At 41.6% G+C, this 27,329-nt stretch overlaps 1 protein-coding gene and 1 non-coding gene across 4 annotated transcripts; both read right to left on the bottom strand.

Moving 5' to 3' along the window:
* Nucleotides 1-628: 628 nt before the first annotated feature.
* LOC122669143 (acetate--CoA ligase CCL3-like) lies at nt 629-24,902 on the bottom strand. Of its 3 annotated transcripts, none has more exons than XM_043865824.1 (4): nt 24,886-24,902; nt 5,353-5,583; nt 2,437-3,027; nt 629-1,633 (listed from the first exon to the last, which is right to left on the bottom strand). In XM_043865824.1, the coding sequence occupies exons 1-4, from the start codon at nt 24,886-24,888 to the stop codon at nt 734-736; spliced, it is 1,725 nt and encodes a 574-aa protein (XP_043721759.1). In that variant the 5' UTR covers nt 24,889-24,902; the 3' UTR covers nt 629-733. The 3 variants fall into 3 exon arrangements, with proteins under 3 accessions (XP_043721759.1, XP_043721758.1, XP_043721760.1); XM_043865823.1 differs by lacking the exon at nt 24,886-24,902 and adding an exon at nt 13,584-13,589; XM_043865825.1 differs by lacking the exon at nt 24,886-24,902 and having other exon boundaries at nt 5,353-5,627.
* A 77-nt stretch (nt 24,903-24,979) lies between these two features.
* On the bottom strand, nt 24,980-25,052 carry TRNAA-AGC. The gene has a single exon. It is a non-coding gene; the product is annotated as a tRNA-Ala (tRNA).
* Between the last annotated feature and the right edge of the window lie 2,277 nt (nt 25,053-27,329).

A 27,329-nucleotide genomic window follows, 5' to 3' on the forward strand; every position in this document is an offset into this window, starting at 1 on the left:
CTCTACTTAGTGGTGTTTTCTATGCCCTCTCAAAGAGTCACAGTACATCGTGAGATGATGTCTCTGCCTCATGAGTAGATACCTAGGCGTACTCAACCATTGGCCTAGACGTTTGCATAGAAACCATGCGACCAAGTAGAGATCTCGTCCATTTAAAATTCTGCATAAAGATTGAAAAACTGATAAGATGGTGTTTGGAAATTGAATAAACTTTTGAAAGCAACTCTTCGACTTCCACGCCCCAACCCCGCCCTAAAAAACAAGAAGACGGATTATGTTAATCAGGTTCTATCAAAAAGAATCGAAGCCCCCGCGAATACGGACGTTTAGATTGGTTCTCAAGATTCTCAATCATCTGAGCGGGCAGGAAGGGAACGAGACCAAGCCGAGCCAGACAGAGAGTAAACATTTCCTACGTATCAAGTTGAATAAATGAATGCAACCTCAATCAGAGAAACTAATCTGCAACCGGCAGTATTTTACTGATTAAAAAGAGGGGGGGGCGGGAGAAAACATTAATGATCGAAAATAGGTTGTGGGAATCAACATTAACCGGAATCAGGGTCGGATAATTCTGTCTATTCCAATCCAATTCTTGAAACCATGTCCATATTACCCTTGTTACATTAAGAGCTAAGGGTGACTAATAACATGTCATTATTACATCAAGAGCAAGTGAACCTTTTGGATGCTGCAATTACAAACAATATTAAAACCCTCTGCCAATGGCTTTTTAGAGTTTACTCTTCTTCTTTACAGGTCCCATCTCCTTAGCCTTGGCCCTCAGCAAATTTTTCTGTATTTTCCCTGTGGCCGTCTTCGGCAAGGGACCAAATACCACAGACTTAGGAACCCAATATGCTGGCATCTTCGACTTACTAAACTTAATTATATCCTCAGCCAATCTTTGTTCATCTGATCCATCCACTTCTCTCTTCAATGTCACAAAAGCACAAGGGGACTCTCCCCACTGCTCATCTGGCCTTGCCACTACTGATACCTCTAAGACTGCAGGGTGATGATATATAATACTCTCTACCTCCAAGCTGCTTATGTTCTCACCCCCAGATATGATGACATCCTTCGCCCTGTCCTTCACCTCTATGTACCCATCAGGGTGTTTCACACCCAGGTCGCCGCTATGGAACCATCCATTCTCAAATGACTCTTGGTTGGCTTTTGGGTTCTTCAAATACCCCTTCATCACCAAATTACCACGCAACACTATCTCTCCAAGAGTAGTACCATCAGCTGGGACAGGTTGCATTGTTTTTTGGTTAACAACATCAAGGCCTTCCAAACCAATGTAACGGACACCCTGGCGAGAATTAAGCTGGGCTTGCTTCTCAGGGGATAGCGAGGCCCACTCAGGCTTCCAGGCACATACGGTGGAGGGGCCATAGGTCTCCGAGAGACCATAGGTGTGGGTGACACGGAACCCACGCTTGGACATCTCAAACAGAACAGACGGGGGTGGTGCTGCACCAGCCGTGTTTACATTGACAACGCGGGGGAGGGGTAGGATAGTATGCTCTTTAGGAGCATTGATTATGGTGTTGAGAACCACAGGAGCAGCACAGAAATGGGTCACACCTTGCTCAGCTATTGCTGAGTAGACAGCCTTGGCTGATACCTGCAAGGATTCAAAAAATTAGAGCAAGAGCACAAAGAAAACTAAAGTCATTTAGCTTATGTTGATTCAGTCAATCTTAGGAACTCCATCCTGTAAGTAATTATACCAACAATAACAATAACCTCCCATATATATGAGAAAAGCAAATCAACCATGCAAGTTCAACTAAATTTTTGAAACACTTCAGAAGTAACTTGATATGAATATTGCCTTGCCAACTTGAAGCATATGTGTTCCCTTAAATGGTTAAAGCTATCTGGTACAGATCCTATACAAATCTTGGGAGTATATTCTCTCCATGTGTGCTGTGAAGAAAACATGTGTCTGTCCTAAAAGGTCTTAAATGTTTAAAGCTATCTGGGACAGATCCTTTACAAACCTTGGGAGTATATTCTCTCCATGTGTGCTGTGAAGAAAACATATGATAAGACAGGCATTTTTGTGTTAATCCAGGGGGTAGTGGATGGTGTTCAAGTAGTTTTATAAGGACATTGCAGCTGTATACCAGTCCAAGTCATCTTGGCAGCATTTGTCAAGAATTATATTCAGTGCATGTGTAGTAGAAGATAAAAAAAACTCCCCTCAATCCCACAGCAACAAAAAATGTAAATGAAACTGACCACCTGTTTTATGGTTGGCATTGCATCCAGTTTAGTCCAAAACAAAATCAAGTTTACTGCTTAAAATTAAAAAAATAAAGTTTAATAGCAAAACTGTGAACGGAAGTAGAATTATCGAGGAAACCATGATGCTTCTGTATATCAACCAAGGAGGAGAAGTGTTAACATTGGACTAAGACATACCTGGCGAAGGCAAATATTTGTCCCACAGAGAGCCGCAAGTGTCCAAGGGTAACCCCAACCATTACAGTGGAACATCGGAAGAGTCCAGAGGTATACAGCTCCTTCATTCATTCCCCATATAAGAGCATCACTTAGAGCTATCAAATATGCCCCTCGGTGGCTCAATACCACCCCCTTTGGACTGGATGTTGTCCCAGAAGTATAACCCAAAGCAATGCTCTGCCACTCATCTTTCGGGGGTTTCCAGGCAAAGTCAGGGTCACCAGTTTCCAAAAACTTCTCGTATTCTATGGCCCCCTTATCTAAAGCATATTTGAGTTCTGCTGCGTTACAGCTTTTATCACCTATGACAATCATAAGTGGGGACTTAAAATTATTTTTGCTTTTTTCTGCTATAATTTTTAAGGCTTTCTCTACCAAGGTAAAGAATTCTTGGTCAACCATTACAACTGCAGCTGACGAATGTCCCAGAAGGAAAGCGATTGTCGGTGCATTAAGTCGAATGTTGACACAGTTGAGCACAGCTCCAGCCATTGGAACTCCAAAGTGAGCTTCGTAGATGGCTGGGACATTGGGTGCAATTACAGCTACCTGCCAGAATATAATAGAAAAATAAGATTCCATAACCAACATAACCGATGAGCTCTAAAACAATATAGCGTAGCATGAAGTAAAGACAACATAGACTCTAACACATTAAAAAGAGGAGCAAAAACAAATATTTAGAAGTGGGAACTCTTTTTATTCACTCAAGAAGTGTACAGTAAGGAGTCAAAGGTGACCACATGCAATAAAAAATGGTAGGCAATACAATTCTTAGACATTCTACAGTTTCCTTTTTTTTATCTCCCAAATTGATACTTTAGTGTTCCAATGTTAGGCAATCCCAAAGGCACACTTGGGAGATCCTACACTTGACTATCCACTTTGATATTATTAAAATTAGAATTTATGTTTTCCATCTTTCTTTTTTTGAACCTGTTTTTGAACATCACTTTTTACATATTCATACCACAGGCTTCAAGCTTGAGGTCCCTCCTCCCCTCAACATAAGTAGGGTGGCTTCTTTGAATCACCCAAAGGAAATTTGAAAATAGAACCTTTCATGATCGGAATCGACAGTATCATAGAGACCAAACATTGCTATTCTATTGGTTTAAAAATTTATTCATGTGCTTTACTTAGCAGTTACTTGGCTTCCTTGTACTTGGAAGATATTTTTCACATCTTCATAAAATAGGGTTAACTTCTTTGTATTAATTTTAGAAGGAACCAATCACATCATAAGGTTTGACCAAATCAAAACACATGCCTGAAAAGAGAAGAAATATTTGAGAGCTAACCGAGTCACAAACGAGCATGAACAATAACTGTTACCCTGTTTTTCAACTGTTAATCTTACATGTTTTCTTCTCTTTTTTTGGCTTCAAATATTTTTTTGGTTATTAGTTTGGTTGAGATGAAGATTCAATGTAACAAGACATGGATTTCGGAGAGAAGAAGTACAAAGCTTAGAAAGATAGTATTGGTATGCGGAAGGAAGCCAGTAGAATTTACTAAGCATATACAAGCTCAGAATTTGTATAACTAAGCATGGCAAAGTTCATATATTCAGCATGTCTTCATTTTGACATGTTTATTATGTTTTAGGTGGATATTTATACATTATTTAATGTAAGATAGAAAGGACTAGCTGAACTATGAGCTTGCATAGAGGGGTTGGGGTTGACTCCATGATTGGCTCTTGTACTCTTAGAATATTTTCACCTCACTAAACATTGGGGGTTCTCCTCTCGAGGGGAGGGGGGAATAAATTGTAAAGAAAAACACTCACTTATCAGAGGAAGAAAATTGGAAATTCCAAAGAAGGGTTTTCATGGTTAATTTTAGGTAATCAATACTGTGGCATATTCAATTAGTCTCCCGATCAAATAGCTCATTCATGGGGGAATGATGAATCAACAGGTGATTTTGGGAAGCTCAAGATCATGATCCCACATGTTTCTTTGAGGCCAGATCAAGAAAGTTCTTAGCCTGAATACTCAGAAAATCCAAGATTACGCAGGTACATGGTAAGATGCCCTGGTTACCCCCCCCCCCCCCCTTTTGGGGGGGGGGGTGAGTTTCATTGAGCCTCTAGGCATGGTTGGGGAAACTCATCTCAAGATTATTTTCCTACAAAGTACCTAGCAGACGTTTTTTTACAAGCATACCGGAGGAGGCAGCATGTAGATTTCCCATGAAAGCAGCAACAGAGGATCCTCTCAAAAGCGTGTTTATCCGAAAGGATTTAACAAATAAGTTTGTTCATAGACAGCATGAAACTTCAATTATACTTAATTAAAGTAAGCTAGCCGTATGATTTTTGTTTTCGGTGGTATGTTAATTCACTCTCCATGTTTCAGAGTCTTGAAATACTCTCAAACCTCATATACTGCCGAACGATACTATATTAGGCAACCAAAAAAATGAAAAAAAAAAAAAAAAAAAAGAGGAAAAAAATGAGTGCTTTTGTGAAAAATTGACTCTGTCTCCCACCAATTTCAAATTTGTGTTTATGACTAATAACATATACACTCGTCCAAATTTAACCTGATTAATTTAATTTTCCCTACATGAACAGAAAAGACACCGAATATCTTTGATCATTTAACTTGATCGGAAAAAAAATCAGATATTCAGCTAAAACAATAAAACCTGCATGAGTTTAGAAGTTAAAACCATTTTCAACCTCAGAATCCATCATCATAGGATCAATACAGAACTAATTAAGCCCTAAACATAATTAAGTTAAGTCAATCCATTAAATTAATCTAGCAGAGCACCACAGGACAAAAAAAAAAAAAAAAAAAAAAAAAAGAAAAGAAAAGAAAAGAGGAACAAGTGAAAATTCAGGACGGTGAGATCGAGTTTTACCGTGCTACCGACACCAACGGAATTCTTGGATAGCGCAGAAGCCATTCGTCGGCATCGCTGATAAGTCTGAAGCCAAGTGAACTGTAAAGATCCGTGAACGACGGATATCCTCTGCGGATGAACTAAAGCAGCTCTATCCACAAACCACAGTGGCGTTAAGGCAGTGTAGTTCGCTTCGTTCTTGGGGAGGTCGTCGATTTCTCCTTCTGCCGCCATCGATGAACTACAAATCTCTCTCTCTCTCTCTCTCTCTCTCGCGGCTCTTCCTCTCGGGCTCTCGCTCCTCAATGCTGTTATTTAAATAGGCAAGGAAAGCCTTCTCTCTCTCTCTCTCTCTCTCCAACTGACAAAGCATACCTTATATTTATGAAGCGAACGTGACAAAGCATAGCTTGTTTTTGTGATGCAAACGTTTGCGTTGAGGTGATGAGGTCTGGAGACTTCTTTGCAATGTCCACGTGTCATTGCTGAAATAAATTACTAATTTTTTTTTTTGGAGTCGGCGTTCTCTGTTGAGAGCGCGAGGCCAATGAGAGTACAGAAATTGAAATCATGGGGGCAAGATTTCCGTCTTTCATCAATATTTCATGTATTTTTTATTTTTGACAAATTTTATAACTCGTGCAATAAAACCTAAAAAAAGGAGTCCCTTCCATGCGTGGCATTTTTTTTTCTTTCATGAAAATAAAAAGCTTTATTACTAGGAAATGTATCTGGATAGTCTTGCCCATGCAAAAAGTGGGAATGACACGTACCAGTTTTTTCTAGCAAATGAACTCATCGAGAAGACTATAGAGGCATCTGGGGTTAACAAAAACCAGAAATCATCCTTTATACAAGAATTAAGATCAATCAACAAAGGCACTATATCCAACGGTTAAGAACTTTGTGATGGTTGTGGAATATGCTGAAGAAACTCTCTTGTTAAAACCCAAACTTCTTTGATCTTAATATCCAAACTAGAGCTATGGTGAAGACCAAAAAGTGTTGCTGTTGTTTCTAGCTCCCATTCATGGTATGCCGTCAGAAAATCTGCTTGTGCTAATATCACTCGTCCATGAGTCAAAGTACAAAAAGCCCAAGCAGATGAGTCTTTTTCTTATTGGAAGGATCATGCACAGATTAAACAGGCAATTCAGAATATGACACACTTAAATCCTTAATTGAAACAGGTATATCAATAGGCTTAATTTTATCACAATTACAATTGTCGAGATTAGATGGGTGAAGATTGAGATTAGTTATTCACCGATTGATGAGAGACATTGTTCTAATAGGATCAGCCTTAGTGTTCCCAAACACAACCCTGTTTCTTGATTCCCAAATAAATAACAAGTAATTATAAAGACAGAAAAAAACCAAGTACGAGAATATGATCCGAGTTGCTGGTTAGAATAAAAAGATATGCAAAAGTGTTCCATTGAATGATATGAGAAATGCTCAGTTCTCAAACTCAAAGGGCCCGCAGCCCAAATATGTTTGGCCCAATTGTAGGAAAGTAATATGTGCCAAATCGATTCCGTAGAGTATCCACAAATCAAGTAATCAGAGTCGATAGGACTCCATTTCGAAAGAATTTCTCTGGTAGGAATACCTGCATGAAGAACACGCCAAAAGAATAATTTAAACTTGGGGTGTATCGAAAGTTTCCAAAAAAATTTCCACCAAGGGATGCACTTAGAATTGAACTGAGAAGAGTAATTGTTTAGCATTAGAAATCACGATGCTCGACGCGTAGAGAATTGACCATCCTTTGCTAGAGTGCACCACCAACTATCATTGTTAGTTGATAATGGAATATTAGTAATTTTTGGGATAAACCAGCATGGAATGTAAGACAAAAGCAATGAAGAATTCCATTGTGAATTAGCACAAAAAATACTTACCTTGTCATTATTTTGAGATGGATTCAAGGAGGATGGTAAAGAATGTGTATGTATATTTGGAACCCACGGATCATCCCAGAAAAAAGAATTACAACCATTGCCAATGACTCGAAAAGAAATTTTTTTGAGAACTAGGAGAATATTGGCAATACTATTCCAAGTCCATGATCCACGCTTTTTCAAAACTTTGGGATTGAAAATGGAATGGTTAGGAAAATATTTAGCTTCAAGAATCCTAGCCCAAAGTGCATCTGGTTGAGAAATCAGACGCCAAGCCAATTTGAGAATTAAGGCCGAGTTAGTAATAGAAGCCTTATAGATTCCCAAACCTCCAAATTTAGCCGGGAGGCAAATCTTGTCCCAAGCTATTAGAGATGTTTTCTTGATAGTAGATGAGCTATCATTCCAAAATTTGAAACAAACAGAGTCAAGGGCTTTACATATTTTGACTGGAAAAGAAAAACAAGACATAAAATAGGTTGGAATGGAGGTAAGAACCGAATGAATCATAACCTGACGACCTGCAAAAGATAAAAGATTAGATTTCCATGAAGCGAGTCTATTATTGATACGAGAAATAATAAAATTCAAATCAAAAGTTTTAGATCTGGAATGAAAAAGATTGACTCCCAGGTAAGTGGCCTTTTTTTACATTTATTTGATTCTAATGACAGAGCTTAGATATTGTCTTTCACAAGGAGGAACATTTTTGCTGAAACAGAGGCCACTCTTTCCATAATTGATTTCCTGGCCAGAAAGGTCAGGAAAAAGGTCTAAAGCAGCTTTCATTGTTCGAAGATCCTCGCAGATGATACTTTCATTTTTTGCATGCGTGGCATTACTAGAGCCAAGAATTGTATAGCTCAGGATGTTTCCTTCCTAAATTGTGTTAGGTGATAATGTTTTTTCACTCCTGCTTAGTTCCTCCCCCTCCTCCTTGTGAGTGTCTCTGGGTTGTTTCTGGCATGAGTCACGTGCCACCCAAATCTCTACATACCAGAGTTGTAATATGGCTCCTTCCTTCTCTCACCCCTCACTACGGTGTTTAGTTTTTTCGTCTTAGCAACTGTCTCTACTCTCTGCCTATTTCATTTCTCTATTTCTCTTATGAGGCAAAATTATCGTCCAACCCTTCCACCCCTCGACCCATTCTCCTCTCGAACTTTGAGCCATTCTCCCATCCTTCGACCTTCAAACCATCCTGCCACCCCTCACCCTTCTATACCCCGCCCTCAACCTGTATCACCCCTTGATAACTATGAAGACTTCTTAGAGGTGGATGATGAATGAGAAGAATAGGCAAACCTCCCATGGGCAAACTCCTTAGTGGGATACATCTTACCTGGAAAGCTAGTATGGAAGTAAGAAGTTACAAAAGCACTACCTTAGGGTTGGAATACTTTTTTTTTTTTTTTTTTTCCGGTAAAAGGCTTGGAATACTCTCCTCCCAGTGGAAGCCTCACCTCTGAAAGGTAATTAGTACTTGTTCCGCTTCCAACATAACACCGACATGTAGAAGGTAATGGTGGAAGGTCCCTGGGCTGTCCAGGGAAACCTGGTAGTCTTGGAACGATAGAGAGATGACGGTAAATGGAACTTACAACATGTCAATTTCTGGGTCCAAATGCATGGCGTCCCTATCAACCTCTTATCACTGGAGTTTGCCTTCCACTTTGGTACCAAAGTAGGTATGCCATCGGAGTCTATGCTGATTCAGGGTTTTCAACTTGGACAACGTTTGGAGTATCTTTGTTTCACATCCATCGGGATATCCTAAAGCCTCTGCACGCAATGATCCCCATCCGTCGAAGATCAAGCTCCATGGCCAATCTCATGTTAAAATACAGGTGCCTACCTACCTTCTGCTATATTTGTGGTATCATTGGCCATGATGACTTGCAATGCCCTACTAAGCTGGAGATACCCTATATCCTATCTCCGGATCAGCGAGGTTCTTCGACCCCCTTGAAGTTTAGACCTCACCTTAGAGGCATTATCCCTAACAGAAGGATTACTGAGCATTCTCTAAAACTCAGGTTTGAGGACTTCGACACTTTCAAGAGGCAATCATCTTCATCCACTTCTACAAATATAGGCAATCATACCCTCCTTATTTCCATCGCTGCCGGAGAAGACAACCATGACGATGACATTTAAGCTCAGGTAGGTTCTGTCATCCCCTGACATGTTCCATCTATCATCTGCGATACTCCCTACAGCCACCTCAAACAAGCTCTATCACGCATGTTATCTTGTCCTACCCTATCCCCCTCCCCTTGAACCACTTTCTGCCAACTCACAATGCCCCCCAAATCATTCCCAATCATCACCATAATTGCCTCACAACTCCTTCGAATTTGCTTGATACGCAATCATCCTCCTATGAGTTCACGCCAAATAACCAACTTATCCATCTCGCGTCCATTCTTTCGCATTTCCTCACATCATTAGATGTTGTCCCCTCCTTGTCCTAAAATAATACGTCCTAAGCTCTCTTGACCCTTCTTCTCCACTTAACTACTCTCTTTATTTCCTAAAATACCACCTCATGTCCTACGATAGCTGGTCTTACAAATCAAACCGATCCCACTTCAAAGCTCCCTCCGAACCAAACCCCATGCCCAAAAATGGCAGCCCTAGCCCTCCCCAGTATCATGCATACCACATTGACCTACAACCAAATCCTAACCCACCAACTCAGTCACCCCTCCCAACCCCAAACCAACCCACCACAAACCTATCTACTTGTAACCAAACCGATACCCTCCCATCCTTTCCGTCGTCTCCCTTCTTTACCACCCCTACTAATGGTATAGTCCCCAGAAAGCCAACCCAGAGACAAAAGCATGTGCGTGATACTAGGACAAATAGAGGCCGATCCAAGAGGTTATGTAGCTCTCACCAGGCAGATAACAAGGAGACTCTCATGAATATTGATCAACTTGAGCATTTTTTAATGCTAAAACCCATGGTGACTGGCGCCTCACTTTTTTTTTTCCTAATGGTCAGCAATTTGTATTAATATGAAACATAAATAATACAGCTAATAGCCTTTAACCAGCCAAAGGGGCAAAAACCAGCGATTCAAAAGATCCTGGCATACTAATGACTCAACACATTACTGAAATCTATAGTTAGGTTGCCCAAGAGCATCCCTACCAACAGTGTTAGCAATGAAGCTTGGAGTAGAGTTCTAATAACATGTTTTCCTCTTGGCTGCCAAGTTGGCGAGGGCGTCCGCTGCTGAGTTTGCCTCCTTGTAGCAGTGTGTGACCCGCCCTTGAATAGAGTCTAGGAAAGACTTTGCTGTCCACCAATATTGTAAAAGATTCCATGGTAAATTCTCTGAAAGTATTGCTGCCACTGCAGCTTGAGAGTCGCTTTCAATCTACAATTTTTTCGGTTTCAAAGTGCTAGCTATCTTGATGCCAGTGAGGAAAGCGCCCATCTCAGCTCTGAAATTTGTGCCTATCCCGAGGTAAACCGCAAAGCATTTCTTGACTATTCCAAGGTGGTCTCTAAAAATGCCTCCTGCCCCAATTGATCCCGAGTTACCTAAAGAGAACCCATCAATATTCAGTTTCCACCAGTTTAAGAGGGGGTTTTTCCATTTTACTTCCCTAATGATCTTGGGAGGGGTTGTTGCTATCGCAACCTTGAGAGTTCATGCCAATATGAGCTCTTGGACTGAGTGAATTACCGCTCCTTTGGCCCTTGTGCATTCCACCATTTCAACCAGACATAATTTGACTACTTGAGATGGTGTTCTCTGTTGGTTTTCATATCATCTTCTGTTTCGTTCCCACCATAAATAGTTGCATCCAACAACAAGAAGAACTCGCCATGCTCAAGGTAGAGGAACCACCTTGATCTTCCTACGCCACCATGAGAAAAGTCTTTCAATTGTAGGGAATCCTCTCCATGTTTGGTTGAAACCATACATTATCTCCCTCCAAACATGGATAGAAAATGAGCACTCCAAGAAGAGAAGCTGGCTGGAATCACAAGCTGCAAAACAAAGGTTGCATCGAGAAACTACAGGAACAGTTTTACGCCTCACATTGTGATTAGTTGGGAGAGCATCATGCATTAATCGCTAGCCAAAAATGGATGTTCTAGGGAGGAGATCTCGATCCCAAACCTCCAAAACCCAGCTCAGTTTTGTTGCCTTTACTCTAGTGGCTTCCCAGGCAGATTTTACCGAAAAAATCCCAGTGCTTGTGTGAGCCCAGAACCGCTTATCATCTCTGTTGGTACAAGCGATGACACTCTCCACAATTTTATCAAAAATCTGCTGTGGTTGGGGGTTTTGGACCTTTGGAAGTGACCAATCTCCATCTTCTCTAAAGTCTGCCACTGTTGCCAATAGATTGTTTGGAATGCAATAAGGAAGTAGGAGATTTTCAACACTATCACTTCCAATCCATTTATCATACCAGAATTTGGCAGTGTTGCCATTCCCAATCACCCATCTCTCTGCATTTTGCACAAAATGCCACACTTTTCTAAGTCCAGGGAGAATAGAGGAGGATCCAATAGATTTTTTCAACCCTCCATCTTTTCTCATAAATCTGCATCTTAAGAAATCAGCTAAGGGAGTGTTATCCACCTTGATTGTTCAAGCTAGCTTTGAAATTAAAGTTAAATTTAGGTCACGAAGGCGTCGAATGCCTATACCTCCCTCAGCTTTGGGCTTGCACATGCGATCCCATTTAACTGTGATAGCTTTCTGTGTTTCCGCCTCCCCAGTCCAAATAAAATTGCGGGTCCACCTTTCCATGATTCCAATAGCACAAATCGGCCAAAGATAGATTGAAAAGTTATGAACAGGAATGTTGCTCAACATGGATCGAACCAATTCAATGCAACCAGCCAAAGAAATCATATGCCCCTTCCAAGAATTCAGTTTTTGCTTGAACTTGTCAATGAGAGGCTGAATTATGTCGTTCTTAACTCTGCCTTTCACCAACTTGACACCCAGATACCTTGTGGGGAAGCTGCTAACTAAGATTTGAAGTGTCGAGGCAATTCTTTGTCTTCTGGAAGAAGTTACATGACCCAGGAAGATCTTGCTCTTTGTGTAATTTATTACTTGGCCTGAAGCAGCTCCATAGATCTGCAGGAACCTCTTAACTTTCCTGAGGTAACGGATTTCTGCTTTCATAAAGATAAATAGGTCATCAGCATATCAAAGGTGGGAGGGAGTGTTTACCAGCCGAGCTCCACTGAGCGGTTTGATCCACCCCTTGTTGCGCATCTCCGTAAGACCCCTGCAAAGTACTTCTTCAGAGAGAATAAAGAGCAATGGAGACAGGGGGTCCCCTTGACGTAGTCCCCTTTCCATCCCAAAGAATCCCACTGGTCCACCATTGATTATAATAGATATCCGTGTCGATACAAGAATCTGATGCACCCAATGAACCCATGTCTGAGAGAACCCAAATGCAAACAGGACATCAAACAAAAATTCCCATTCAAGAGTATCGAAGGCTTTCTGAATGTCCAATTTCAGCCCTATCCCACCACCTCTGCATTTCACTTTCATCATGTTTGTCAGCTCAGAAGCAATCCCAATATTTTCAAATATGACCTTTCCTTTTTGGAAAACCCCTTGTTCTGCAGAGATCACCTTGTGTAAAATGGAAGACATTCTAGTAGCCATAATTTTTGGGATTATTTTAAAGAAAAAATTCCCCAAACAGAGAGGGCTGAATTGACCAACCTTGGTGGCGTTCTCAACCTTAGGTATAAGACATAGAAAATTGCAGTTTACCCCCTTAGTTACTATGCCTTCTTTAAAAAAACTCTGGACTCCTCGACAAATGTCACCTCCAATAATATGCCAACTAACACAGTAAAAAGTACCTGGAAACCCGTCCGAGCCTGGTGCGCTAGTGGGATCAAGATCGAAAACCGTTGACTTAATTTCCTCTTGTGATGGGACTTTAGTGAGGAAATTATTGTCTTCATCTGATATAAGGGCTGGTATAACCGAAAGCATGTCAGCATTCTTGGTAGATTCCCCTCTTTTAAAAAACTTTTCAAAGTGGTCCACCAGGTGCTCCCCAATTAGTTTTGTATCTGTGATAAGCGATCCATCATCCCTAATGATCTCTCTAATGACACTCTTAGCCCTTCGCATCTTTACTTTTTGGTGGAAGTACTTGGTACATTTGTCTCCATTTTTCACCCATTTATCTCTTGCTTTCTCTTTCCAAAGCTTCCCTTGCAGCTGTATAGCCCTTTCATAATCCCTGCGAGCATGCAATTCTCTATCAAACAGCTCATCAGTGCAACCTTCCACTTCAATCAACTCCTGAACACTATCCAAACATTGTTTAGTGCGATTAACTTCATGGTCAATGTGGGGGAAAACCTATTTTGCCCATTCCCTGAGATGGCCTTTTAGCCTCTTTAGCTTATTGTGCACTACAAAAATTAGAGAACCTTGGATTGTATCAGCCCAAGACTGTTTGACCACCTTGCAAAAGTCCTCATGTGCTGTCCAAAACCTCTGCATGCGGAAGGGCGCATTAACAGGGCAAGGCACATTCTCACAAAAAATAAGAAGGGGAGAGTGGTCCGAGGAGCTGCGACCTAGGACCCTCTGTACACTCCCAGTGTAGACTTGGTTCCAGCTTTCATTACTAAAGCTACGGTCCAAGGTTGCTTGGATGTTACCCACTCTGCGGTTATTGGTCCAAGTGAACTTGCGGCCTATAGAGTGCAGCGGAATGAGCTTCGCAGTGTCAACCATTGCAGCAAAATCCTCCGTTGAACCCGTGTTGAAACGGCCTGGTCCAGTTTTATCGCTAGCATATAGATAAGCATTAAAGTCTCCCACCACTAGCCAGGGGCACAGAATCCCTGCAATAGACACCAAATCGCACCACAGATTGCGTCTATTCGCTCTCAAGCAGCTCGCGTGAACTACTGAGATGAAACTTTTGATCCCATTAAACTCCACTTGGCCTGAAATGTGCTGATCTGAGGTGATAATTACAGCAGGGCGTCGAAGTCCATGTTTCCAAAATAACCACAAATTTGCCGCCCTTTCATCGCTATCATTGGTGATAGCATCTGCAGTCATACCTAAAGATTGAATAAAACGCTAGGGGCATCTGTTAATGCCAATCTTAGGCTCAGCAAGACACAGGTAGTCTGGGTTATGCTCCTTAATCAGATTCCACAAATGGTCCTTTGCATGGTTGTTTCCAACCCCTCTGATATTCCAAAATAGGCACTGCATAACTAAAAGTTAGGGGAGTCCTCTTGACGCCCTGAGTCGGCGTCCCTTCGTTGTGCATTTAGGTTCTCCGAGACTACTGCAGCTTCAGTAGAGCCTTTACCACGTCTTCGAGCGCCCTTGACAATATTTTCTGGGATGATATGCTTTTCTCTATTTTTATGCCTTCGGGTAGCTTGAGAGAAAGGTGCTTCGTCATTGGTTTCATCCCCCAAATCCAGAGCCACATGTGTAACCACCACTGTGCGACCATTATCTATATAGTCTATAGAAGAAGGCGAGCTTGCTGCAGTTGGAGAGGAAGATCCACGGTTCCCTTCATTGGCTTGTAGCTGGACCGGGTGGACTAGGTTGAGACCCATTGGAAATTCACCCACGTCCTTCTCATGCACGTTGTCTCTAGGCACTGAGAGGGGGGACTCAGCAACGATAGTTGGAGAGGCCAAAGAGTTTGGAGTAGTTTGAAACTCTCCCTTGCCCATCGCTTCTCCCACCGCTAACTCCGCATCCACGTAGTCTCCTTCTTTATCTGAGCCCCGAAATCCCGCTGCAGTAGTCTCTCTTCCCTTATCTGAAGCCGTCAAATTCTCATCGTTAGAGTCCTGCACAACTGGTGACTGCGATCTCCGTCGCCATCTCTGTCGTTGCTGATGGTTCTTGTCATTGGCATCCATGTAGGTGGCTCCTGGAATGGCACCATCATCCTGACGATTCTGCTCTTGACGATGAGAGCACAATTCTGGTTTGTGCCCAAACCTGTGACATATGGAATAGCGGGAAGGGGGTTCCTTGTAAATCACCTGTTGTTTGAACACATACATCTCCAAGGATCCCTCTTGCTCTCTTTCCACGAAGACCTCTTCCACCCGCGGCAGCGCATCATCAATGTTGACATAGACTCTCGCATAATGCCCATAATGAGAGTCTTTAGTTCATTTGTCGATAGCAATTGGCCTTCCCACAGATTTTGCAATAGATAAGAGAATGTCTTCATGCCAATATTCTTGAGGCAGGTTGGGGAATTTGATCCAAGACAAACGATGAGTGAAAGCCTGATCCTCAACCATAAAATCCTTCTTCCACTGTTGGAAGCGCAGAGGTTGCCCATCCATCCTTAGTGGGCTGTGCCTCTAAACCGACGTCATATCCTCCATGTTTTCAAACTGAAAGAGCACAAAGCCCTTGCCTAATGACTTCAACCAAACTCCAACCTTCAAACCCCATAGTTTGGTAGCCTCGCGCAGCCTATCCATTGCAGTAAACCTGAAGTTGAGACGCCCAATCAGCGAGTGTTTGAGTTTGTCTAACTGCGCAATGTATGCTGCTTGAGGGATCTTGATTCTCGTAAGCGTTCCATCTCGTATAGGTGATGGCAGGCTCTCAATTGCCGGAAGGGATGGCTTTACCATCGTAGCAAATGAAGGAGGGGCCACAGTTGGCTTAGGTTGCATCCGAATGCATGGAAAACCAAGGAAAACCCCAAGGTCAATCGCTGGCCTTCCATCAGGGTCTTGAGCATCCCCCTGAATAGCAGACTTGGTACCCGCCGAAAGACGAGGTTCGTCCATCACTCCTTCATGGAAATTCTCATCCAATACTCTTTTTCCTTAATAGACTACAACTCCTACTTTACTAATAATAAGGTTTAGGAAAAAGGTTTCCTCCACTGTGCAGGCGACTGGCGCCTCACAAACCCACGGGGAGAAATGAAACTCTAATCTTCGAACTATAAAGGGATGGGGAAACCTGCTACAATTTGTGAACTGTTGAATATCCTCAAAATGGAGAGACCTAATTTTATCTATCTGATGGAAACAAAATATTCAGAGGAGAAGCTTCGTAGGATCCACAAAAAGCTTAAGCTTCCTGGCATGCTCTCAATTCCTTCTATTTGAGCCTCTGGGGAGCTTGAAATATTCTGGAGAAACTCGGTGAAGGTAAATATTATGTCCTCGTTTTACGTATAGGCGAAGGAAGAATTGAAGAGTAGACATGCTTTGGCAACTTCAAATCTTTCCTTTTATGGAGAGAGAAAGATGGTGGAAATTATAAAGGGACTAGAGAGGAGGATCAGTTCCGAAAAATGGAGTCCTACGATTTCCTTGATCCTAGAGTTCACGACCCGATCTATACATGAGAAATAAGTGCCTTGGTTCGAAAAACATTCGAATATGTCTAGATCGTGCCTTTGGAAATGCTTCATGGAGATCTACTTTTACTGAAGCTACTATTTACACAAAAGTTGTCGTTGGGTTGGACCATTACCCGCTATTTGTTGACACAGATGTTCATCTTAGTAGTGGGCCTCGCTCCTTGCGTTTAGAATCAATGTGGATGAGGCATCCCGACTTCAATTAGGTTATTGCAAATTCGTTGCACTCCCCTTCAACTGAGGACTCGACTTGCTCCCTCCAGCAGAATCTCAACTCTTATGAAAGAACTCTTCGAAAGTGGAATTTGGAGACATTTGGCCACCTTCAGAGGAAAATTTCTTCTCTTAAGAAGGAATTAGCCTCCCTCAAGAATATACCTTGCTCTGCTGCCACACAAGCAAGGAACGTGCTATTGAAGTAGCTGGACGAGCTACTGAAATGCGAGGTGGATTTTTTACTTCAAAAATCAAGAATTTTGTTGCTTAAGGGTGGGGACCTAAACACAACCTTCTTTCACTCAAGAATCATTTAACGCAGACATCAAAATAGAATTATCAAGCTCAAACTTTAGTCTGGGGGATGGAATACATCATAGCAGAAGATTTATGACAATTTTTAAGCATTATCAAGAGGTCTACCAATCTAAGGGCTTGGATGAGGATGCTCTTCTTCAGTTATGCACTACATCAAATCCTGTATTTTAGTGGAGGATAATATCATATTGTGCTCCCTTCCCCCCACATCGGAGGAGGACGTCAAATCAGCTCTCTTCAGCCTTGGCCCTTTGAAAGCACCAGAAGTAGATGGCTTTCCACCAATCCTTTTTTCAAAAATTTTGGGATCTAATAAGAACAGACCTACTTGCTTTTATCCTTGCTTTCTTCTCTACAAGTCCTCCCCAATCAAAGCAAGGATACCTTGATCTGTTTAATCCCAAAGGTGGCATCCTCTCAGTTAATAGACCAATATAGGTCAATAAGTCTTTGCATTGTAGTGTGCAAAGTGATAACAAAAGTCTTGGCAGTGAGGATTCAGTGTTCTTCCCCAATTAATATCTCCCTTCCAATTTGCCTTTGTACCAAGGAAGCTTATTTCGAACAACGTATTCATGGCTCACGAATAATTTCACTATATCAAACGAAAGAGGAAAGACAAGAAGAGATTCGCATAAATTAAACTTGACATGAAACGAGCTAATGATAGGATCGAGTAACCTTTCATAAGCCGACTCCTACCTTAGATGAGATTCGATCAACGAAAAAGTTCGTCTCCCTTGTAATGGGCACTGTGGTATCAATCCAGTATAAAATTATTGTGAATGATATGATTCGTTGTGCGATCATCCAAAGTAGAGGCATCAGGCAGGGAGACCCACTCTCCCCAACTCTTTTCATCTTGTGTTCTTAAGCGTAGTCTAGTGTGATTTATGATGCAGAGGTGAAAGGACTTTTTCATGGGATTAAGGTGAGAAATCAATCACAACCCTTTCTCACTTATTATTTGCAAATGATTATAGTCTTTTCTCGAAGGTATCTCTGCAGGAGATGAAAATTTTAAGGGGTTTTGGACAAAGCATAAATATCAACAAATCTAGTGTTTGGTTTAGTCCTAATACGACTCCAAGACACAAGAGGCTGATTAGTAGAATGCTGAGAATTTCTTATGGGGATGGCCCCACTAAATACCTGGGGCTTGCCCATTGGTTTTGGTGTGAGTAAGGTGGAGCTTTTCCACCGTATCAGCGATAAAATGAGCAACAGAGTTCACGGTTGGTCCCAAAACTTCCTATCCCACGTTGGAAGAGAAGTCCTCCTTAAGGTAGTGGCCTTTCCTATTTCAAACTTCATCGCCTCTCATTTCAAATTATAGTCGTCTATTTACAATTGTATCCGAAAAGAAGCTACAAGGTTCTTTTGGGGAAAAATGAGTAAAGAAACAAAGATGCATTGACTTGAGTGGAAAAAAAAAACTTTCTCAATCCAAAGAGCGTGGTGGGTTGGGTTTCAGGGACCCATCATTACACAATAAGACGCTTCTCTCACGGATTGCCTGGAGGTCATTTTCTGAACCAAACTCAGTATAGGCTGCATTCATGAAGTCCTTATACTTCCCTCACTACAATTTCATGAAGGCTCGATTGGGCAACAACCCTTCATAGGTATGGTGAAGTATTATTGAAGGAAGATTCTTTTAGAAGGTCTAATATGGAAGGCGGAGATGACAGAATATAAACATTTGGACTAATAAATGGCTCCCTTTGATTCCATATTTCAAATTCACACAATCCCCCAAGTAATATGGCGATACAAAAGATTGAGGATCTTATTGATCAAGAATCTTGGTGTTGGAAGATCGAGCTGATGGATGAGCTTTTCAGTTCTTCTGAAAAGGCAGCATTTCTAAAGATCCACATATCCATTTTCCCTTTAGAGGACTCTCTCCCGGTGGTCGAGCTGATCATAGAGCACCATCGTGCATTAGCATGCTTTGATGACTGGTTTCGGGAAGCCTGTTCCTAGCACACCGAACAAGCCCTTAAGCGAAGCGATCAACTAGGTCGTTCAAGCCATCAAGCCATACCCTTTGCACTGCACGATATCAGTATTCTAACCTCTTTTGTTCGGTCCCCGGCCTAGCACCACCATGACACTGATTCTCGTTCTTAGTCGGAGCCCTCATGCCATGACTTCAACTTATAGTATATATGATGAGTACCAGAGTTTAGGGAGTTTCTATGATGAGTACCAGCGTTTAGGGAGCTTCTTCAAATGGAATTTTTTCAATAAATTCTGCATACCACCTTCTAAACAATATTCAAAGCCAAAAGGTAGCGGAGCGATCCTCATCCTCGTGGGTCAGTGCTTGGGCTTCAACTCCTACATCAATGTGGAATAACATTTGGAAATGGCCTACTCTTCCAAAAATAAAAACATTTCATTGGCAAGTCAGTTAAGAGGGGATCACTTTGGGAGAATGCCTTCATCAACATAGTATTCCTTTGGACCCCTGTTGCCCGTGATGCAATGCTGTAATGAAATCAAGTGAACATATCCTTATCTTCTGCCCCTTTGCTCGAGCCTCATGGTTTAACTCTGCTCTAGGCCTTCATATCCCTTCAACAGAGGACAGAAAGCATGCTGATTTCTTGGATGAGAGGAGTAAAATGCAGTTTCCATCTGAGGAAATCAAGGTGACCTTCTTAAGCCAGTGTAGCTCAATTCTTTGGTCACTATGGAAAGCGAGAAATGATATAATACATGGGCGCAAGAAATGGTCTCCTCAATAACTTATTTTACTAGCTCAGATTTCTTCATCCCAGTTTTTTGGAAGCTCAGACTCAAGATCTTCAAAACTCAACACCATCTCTCTCACGAACTCCTCGAGTCTGGCTTCCCCCGACCCATCCGTTCGTTAAGATGAATAGCGATGCATCTATACCAAAGGATAAAATCAAAGAGGGTCTAGGTATAGTAACTCGGGACCATCGGGGGACCCCAATTTTAGCAAAATCAATGGTGTCCTCCTTTGACTGTAGTGGGGTTGACTAGGGGCTAGCAATTTGAGCAGGCCTTCTTGAGGCAATTTCCATTTGCATCAAAGATATTCAGGTGGAATCGGACTGTGAAGGAGTTATGAAACTTATCCAAAGCCCATCCTTTCCCCAGCCTCTTTCCCTCCAACTAGTCTTGGAAGATACCTCTTATCTCACCTCTTGTTTTAGAGCATGTTATTTTTCCCATATTTCTAGGGATGCAAATGTATTAGCAGACTCCCTAGTCAGGAAGACCCTATCTATTACGTGTTCGACATATTGGCCTCTATACACGGCATCGCTAGTTGAGAAGTGTTTCCCAACCCCCATGAGTTCTACACATTCAAATCAATAGAATATCTCTCTACCCAAAAAAAGGGGGGGTGGGTGAGTCATTTCGTCCACCTGTACACTCCCCCACATAGAACTTTTCTCCATTTTTTTATCCCATCTATTAGACCAAGTATGGCCATAATGAAACGAAAATCCCTCACCATGGACATCTAAACCTTCTGATAGGGTTTTAAAAATAGGATCTGATCCTGATATCGGACCAATCATACATAGAAACTAGGGTTTAGGGGGTTTTAGTAGATTCCCATGATTCTGGACTGATTCTAGCCGATTCTGATCCTATTTGGATCGGAATTGGCCAAGACTAATCCGGATCTCGATTCTGGGTATTTATACCCTACCCTATGGTTGAACCCAAGAGGGGCATTTGTGACCATGAACAATAGGGTGTTGAAATTAATCGATTTGAGTTTCCCTTTACCCATAGTGACTGAAGAATAAGGGTGTCAATTGGGACGGTTCCCGGTATTTGGGACGGGACGGTACCGGTACCGGTATCAAAAGTGTCAATCCCAGTACCATCCCATTTAGTTAATGGGACCAAGCCTAGATCCCAGTCCCGATTACTAGCGGGACAAGACGGTACCGGCTCTTAAACGGTTCTAGGCGCTATAGAAAAAGGAAGAAGAAGTTTAAATGTTTCTAACGAGGCAGGTTTATTAGTGTTGTGGAATTTTATCCCTATCATGAAATCTAAGTTGTCTACTATTTTTTATAAAGCAACTTAAATTACGAAATCATAGTTTTACTTCTTCAAACTCCCTAAGATCACATGTAATAAGCTTCTTATTTTTTTAAATCTAGAGAAGTCCTATAGAATGAAAGAATCCCGTTGTGTTTCCTCTTTGATTTTCCCAAACAAAACTCTATTTATCACACATGTCACATGGTAGTATGGTACGAAGTACGAAGTGCAAAAAGGAAGAACCTGGTAGATGTAGTTGGTCGAGGGAGGAGGGAGGAGGGAGGAGGGAGTAGCATTGTAGCAGATTCTGTGAGGAGAGACTTCAAGCTACGGCTGTTGACCTGTTGTTCTTCTTCGTATTCAAAAGGTAATTAGTGAAACCCTAATAAGTTATAATTCTTATACCCTACTTTTTTTTTAAACAAAAGATCTTGTATACTCTTTCTTTTTAAACAGTACTAGTAGTTTTGATACCATCCGGTACCTAATTGGTATTTCGGTACTGGTATCGTTGGAAATCCCATCCCAAAATCGTCCCGTCCCATTTATCATTCGGTACCAAAATCAGATACTAGTACCATCCCATTTACTAATGGGACGGTCCGGTACCGGGTTTTAGCGGGACGGTATTGGGACGGTCTCCGGTTTCGATCCCAAATTGACACCCTTACTGAAGAATCCCCTCACTATAGGCATCTAAACCCTCTGATTGAGCCCAAAAAGGGTATTTGTGACCATGAACAATACAACGTTAAAGTTATTTATGAATTCAAAGTCCAATTATAGGGTCAAATAATTAACCAATAGTTCTTCCTTCTCTACGAAGAATAACTTTTTCCTTTTTTATTTGTTTGGTCTTTTTCTCCATCTCTCGTTGGGCACAGGAGTTTAGCTCGTCTCCAAGGAGCCCATCACGCCCCATGTGCTGCCAGCTGTTGCGCTGTGTCGGACACATCCCTAGGCATGCGCCGAGATGTGTGCGGCATAGCTCAACCGCTGGATGGCCCCTGGCAGCACCCTGGGCGCTGGGCTACCAATGCCAAAACCAAGCACTCAATTTGCTGCAAATGTTTTCACTTGTATCGGTATTGGCATACGATACCCAATACCACGTTTCGTAACTTTGCTACTCACTCTTTCACATTGCAAAATAGTGCAAGTAAGAATACATTCCACAGATTACCCTCTAATCTATGGAGGGGGGGGGGACTTTGCCTTTCCCCTCCCAATCCTTACGAGCCAAAATAATGAAAATTTAAGCATGAAGTTTTTTTCATTTCAAGTGACATGGTGTCATTTCATGCAGTCCTATGTCTTGCACAAGCTGCACACAACCTAGCAGTGATCTTTTTCCCATATAATGTTTAAAAAGGCTTGGCAAAAATATGGTTCAACCACCAACTAATATAAGAATATTCAATGACATATGCCAGATTTATGGAGGCCAATAACCTCTTAAAATAGTTAGCAAAAAACTTATTAGCTAAATATAACCCATCCTTAATTTTAGCAAGACATTTATTATCATTTTTAATAGTATTATAGTTCTAGGATTAAGTTTTAAAAATTTGAAACTCTAAGAAAAGTAAATGCATTTGCAAAGGAAATAAAGAAATAAATAATTATAACCCATCCTGTCTCTTACCAAGACATTTATAATTTTATTAAAATAGTATTTTAATTCCCTCCTTGTTTGGTAAAATTTTAATTCCCTTCTTATGTAAGAGATTAAGTTTTCAAAATTTGAAACCTCAAACAAAGTAAATGCGTATGAAAATGAAATAAAGCAATGAATACTCCATTCCATGTCAATAAATTATTAAAATTTAGCAACCGTTTTTAAGTGTTTAACTTAGGTAGCCTTTCTTACCTTAAAAAATTGTAAAAAAAAAAAGGGTGCACATTCTTTGTCTGGGAGCGCATCTGGGCGCAGGCTACATCAAGATACATAGGGAGGGATAGGGGTGAGGTTTGGGGGGGGGGGGGGTGGTCATTTTGCCCACCCCATGTGATGAGGCATAAAACACCCCACCTATCGGAGGCTACCACGTGGCCGACCCGACCTCGTCGAGCACGAGCCGAGGCCGAGGCCGAGCTCGCAAAGTCCGGGGGCTAAGGCCGAGCTCACACAAGTCAGTCATAAACTCCTGACCGAGCATACACAGGACATCCTAGGTGAGCGATGCCGAGACCGACCTAACGCCGACCTCCCGGGCCGACCTCTCAAACCGACCTCCCGAGGCCGAGGTGCGCCAAGACCGACCTACCGGGCCGACCTCCTAGGCCGAGCCCTCCTCCACGAGAGGCTACCATAGCGCCCCACCGGGATCGCGGCCACGTCGACACATCCCGAGAATCACGGGATAAGGATCGAAGCCACGATCCCGGCGCAATACGAAATCACAATTTACATGGACTCTTACCTTAATAAGAGTCCGACCAAAAATAGCTCTCCACTCCGCTCGCGAGAGAGCCTTCCAAAGAAGGACTCCTACCATACTAGGACTCTCCCAACCGCCTCATCTCATCCTCACTCTATAAATACCCAGGTATGGAGCACCATTGATGATCTTGCTTTCTACTACACGATTCTGTTGTCGCGTTGGAGACTGACTTGAGCATCGGAGAGTCCTAGGCCGGAGCCACACCGGCCCTCTTGCGCGCTCATTGCTTGGTTTTTGCAGGTTCATCCACGGGCGAACCAAGCACCGGAGGTTTTCACACGCAACACCATGTGTGTGGGCGTATCCTGCGCCCCAGTTCAGAGAACTTTATCCCAAAAAAAAAAAAAAAGATTAGAAGTATAAATTTTTAGAAATGGAGCACTTAACAAATGGAAACTAAGGAAAATATGATATTGGGCAAAAGAGTTGCTACCAAATATGGAGCAATAATTGCAGCCATAAATAAGGAAAAGACAGTGATTCGGCCACCCAACATTATGGATTAGGGAAAATATCATTGGTGGGCATCATGACAATGCACAAAGTGCATAAAAAATAGGGAGATAGAACACCACCCAGTGGTGCAGTGCACGCCACCCCTATCCCAGACATAGGGGTGTGCATAATGGCCGCCACACCCCTCATAAAGATGAAAATTACCAGGAGTGCAACGGTCATTTCACTTGCCCCTATGTTTGGGCCTAGGGGTGGTGTGCGCTACGCGACCAACTGACATTCTCTTTCCCTAAAATATATTACATATTAGGGAGAGGGTTTGCTACAATGCGAGATTGCAGTTTCCTAACAATGAGATGGTGAGATAGCTAATCGTCCAATAAGAGGTTTTAATGAGAAGACAGAGTGGAATTCATGGGGTGAGATGTGAAACGACATGCAAAAGAATCATCATATTGGGATCGTGGCAATCTTTTTCGAAAAATTGTCTCATGTGATTCCCTGCCCAGTACAGTTCCCTAGTGCCTCTAATAAGAGGGGGTGGACCCCACCCAGATAGGGGTGGAATGGTCATTGCCCCACCTCCCCCCCTTGTTAGAGGCACTAGAGGAACTATACCGGCAGGGAACTGCAGAGAATAAAGATCCATCTTTTTCCCTACATGTTATATACCTTCTACGTTCATTAAGTTGGGCGGAGTTCACTGTTAGCAAAAACATGTTTAAAACTCCGTGAGCATTACTGGGTTTTTTATTTTTTTGTTCCATTTGTTTTTACCATCTCTCTCTCTCTCTCTCTCTCTCTCTCTCTCTCTCTCTCTCCCCTGAACTCTTTTTTTTGGTGAATAAAAACAAAAATGTTTGAAATGAAATGGAGATGCGGGGTATCGATCCCCGTACCTCTCGCATGCTAAGCGAACGCTCTACCATCTGAGCTACATCCCCTTCTCTTTGTTGAACTCTGATCGGCCTTATTCTTTTATTGACATAAAGATGACTCAAAGGGTTACAATTCTCATTGTATCACTTCAACTCAAGGTTAACGCACGGATCTCGAAATTGAGCTACAAACTGATGCATCTACTAAAAAGGGTTTCTAAAGCGATGATTCCCCAATCCAACTAAACATGCATCACTCCATGAGTGTGTTGGCAGTGTTGACAACAACGAGCAACACCATAGTCAAGCCACATTGCTCAACTTTGGACATTATGGTGTATGAATTTGGGAATTGATTTTGGATGATATTAGATGTCATGTCTTGGAACTTACAATGGGTTGTGGAATATATATAGATTAATTTTGGATGTTACAGTTGTTTTGAACATTAGAAGTATGTATTTCAAATAAAAATTCCTCAAATTATATGAGAATAGTACTATTTTTTTTTTTTTTAAATATAAACGCCTAAAACACTTACCGTTTATTTTCCCTTTTTCACTATTCTCTGTTTTTGTACCGATTTGGCCATCCGTTTGCAAGTTTTTACCATTTAAAATCCGCACCAACCGTTTCCCTTTTTTTTTTTTTTGTCATTCCTGTTTTTGCTAACTATTGGTAAGTTTTCTGTAAAAAACGCAATTCATTTTCAATTAGAAAATGGTCACATATGATTAAAAGAGGAAGGGTAGTGGTTGAAGTCCCATGTGAATCTTGTATATATTTTTTGGCCATATGTTCTATTTGCCTGGGGAGCAGGCTGCGCCCAGACACATGGGGGTGGGCCAAATGACCACCCTGCCCCCCTAAATGGCAGACCCATGTGTTTGGCCACAGGCTGCGTTGCGGCACAGACAACATCAGTCCATATTTTTTTTTTCTAAAACAAAGTTTCCAAGAGAGCATAAGAAAGAAAAGAAAAAATGACAAAAAAAAAAAAAAACAAAACAAAACAAAAGGAAGCAGGGGAATTACAGCTCAAGTTCTTTAAAATGAAATGACCAAATTTTTCCCAATTTTTGCATCTTTTAAAAGATAACAATTGGAAGGATACCATTCAACTAACATGTTTTAACATTTTTCAAATTTTGAATTGAATCATGGTCGTTCAATTTGTGTTTTAAATCATATAACCCACTAAGCTTTACTAAATGAAAAATTATAATCATTGAAATCATTCATTTGATCCTCCATCAAATGATCAAAACATTGATTGGACGATCAAATGCTTTTGATGGTCTGATGACTCTGATCATACATCAGAGTGTACTATAGTGTTTGCCACAAAGTTTAAAAACCTAGAATAGAACATCGTATTGACCTCCATTGATTCCAATTCAAATCATATCGAAATCAGACAAAATACTAGAAATTGGAATGGAGAACAAGAAGCCAAGATTTCCACAAATCTGTGATTTTTTAAGTTTTTGGGTAATTTACACATACCACTCCTGAGGTATCACGAAAGTATAATTATACCTCTCAGTTTTGAAAAATTTTGCGTACCCCCCCAAGTTTCACAAGCGTTAACATATACACTCATTCCATCAGTTTATGACTAACAATGTTAAAAATATGAGGTGAACTGACAAAATTGCTCTTGCAAAAAAGAAACAAATAAAAACCTGCAACTCATCTTCCCCAAATCGTTTGGGAAAGATGAGTTGCAGGTATCCTTAGGGAACACCATGGACTCCATCTGTCTCAGACAGCTCTGAAATACAAGCCCACTAAGACCATCACACAATTAACACACCCAGAAGAAAAAGGGAACTTCAAAGCAAGAACTAAAATCAAACAGCTAATAGGGAATCACAACAAAACAAAAAAAAAACTCCCTCGTAAAGTTCCTCAGTGTTCCCAGACTTACTTAAGAGAACCAGGAGATCTGAATTGCATAAAATGCCAATATCTCCATGAAGAGCATTGAGAGGGGACAAGAAACCCAATCGAATGCCGAGAGAGATGAGGGTCTGAGAGATCTTCTGAGCAACGAAACCAGATTTGCCAACGCCGGTGAAGAAGCTAGTACCTTTGGCGTTCAATAGAGTCCGAGTGAAGGAAAGAGGTTGAGAGAGGTTGAGGTTCTGGAAGAAGAAATTCATGTATTCCTGCTGGCATTTGAAGAGATTAAGGAGTTCGTTAAAGTGTATTAGGGTTAGGGTCTTTTTGGGAGCTTCAAAAACATTGGAACTTGGATCAAGAAACCCCATTTCTCTCTTCTTCAGCTCCTGTTGTTGCAGAGAGAGAGATCGGTGGGTCATTGTTTGAACTTGTTATGCA

This window comes from Telopea speciosissima, chromosome 7 (assembly GCF_018873765.1).
Source record: "Telopea speciosissima isolate NSW1024214 ecotype Mountain lineage chromosome 7, Tspe_v1, whole genome shotgun sequence".
NCBI classification, from domain to species: Eukaryota; Viridiplantae; Streptophyta; class Magnoliopsida; order Proteales; family Proteaceae; genus Telopea; species Telopea speciosissima.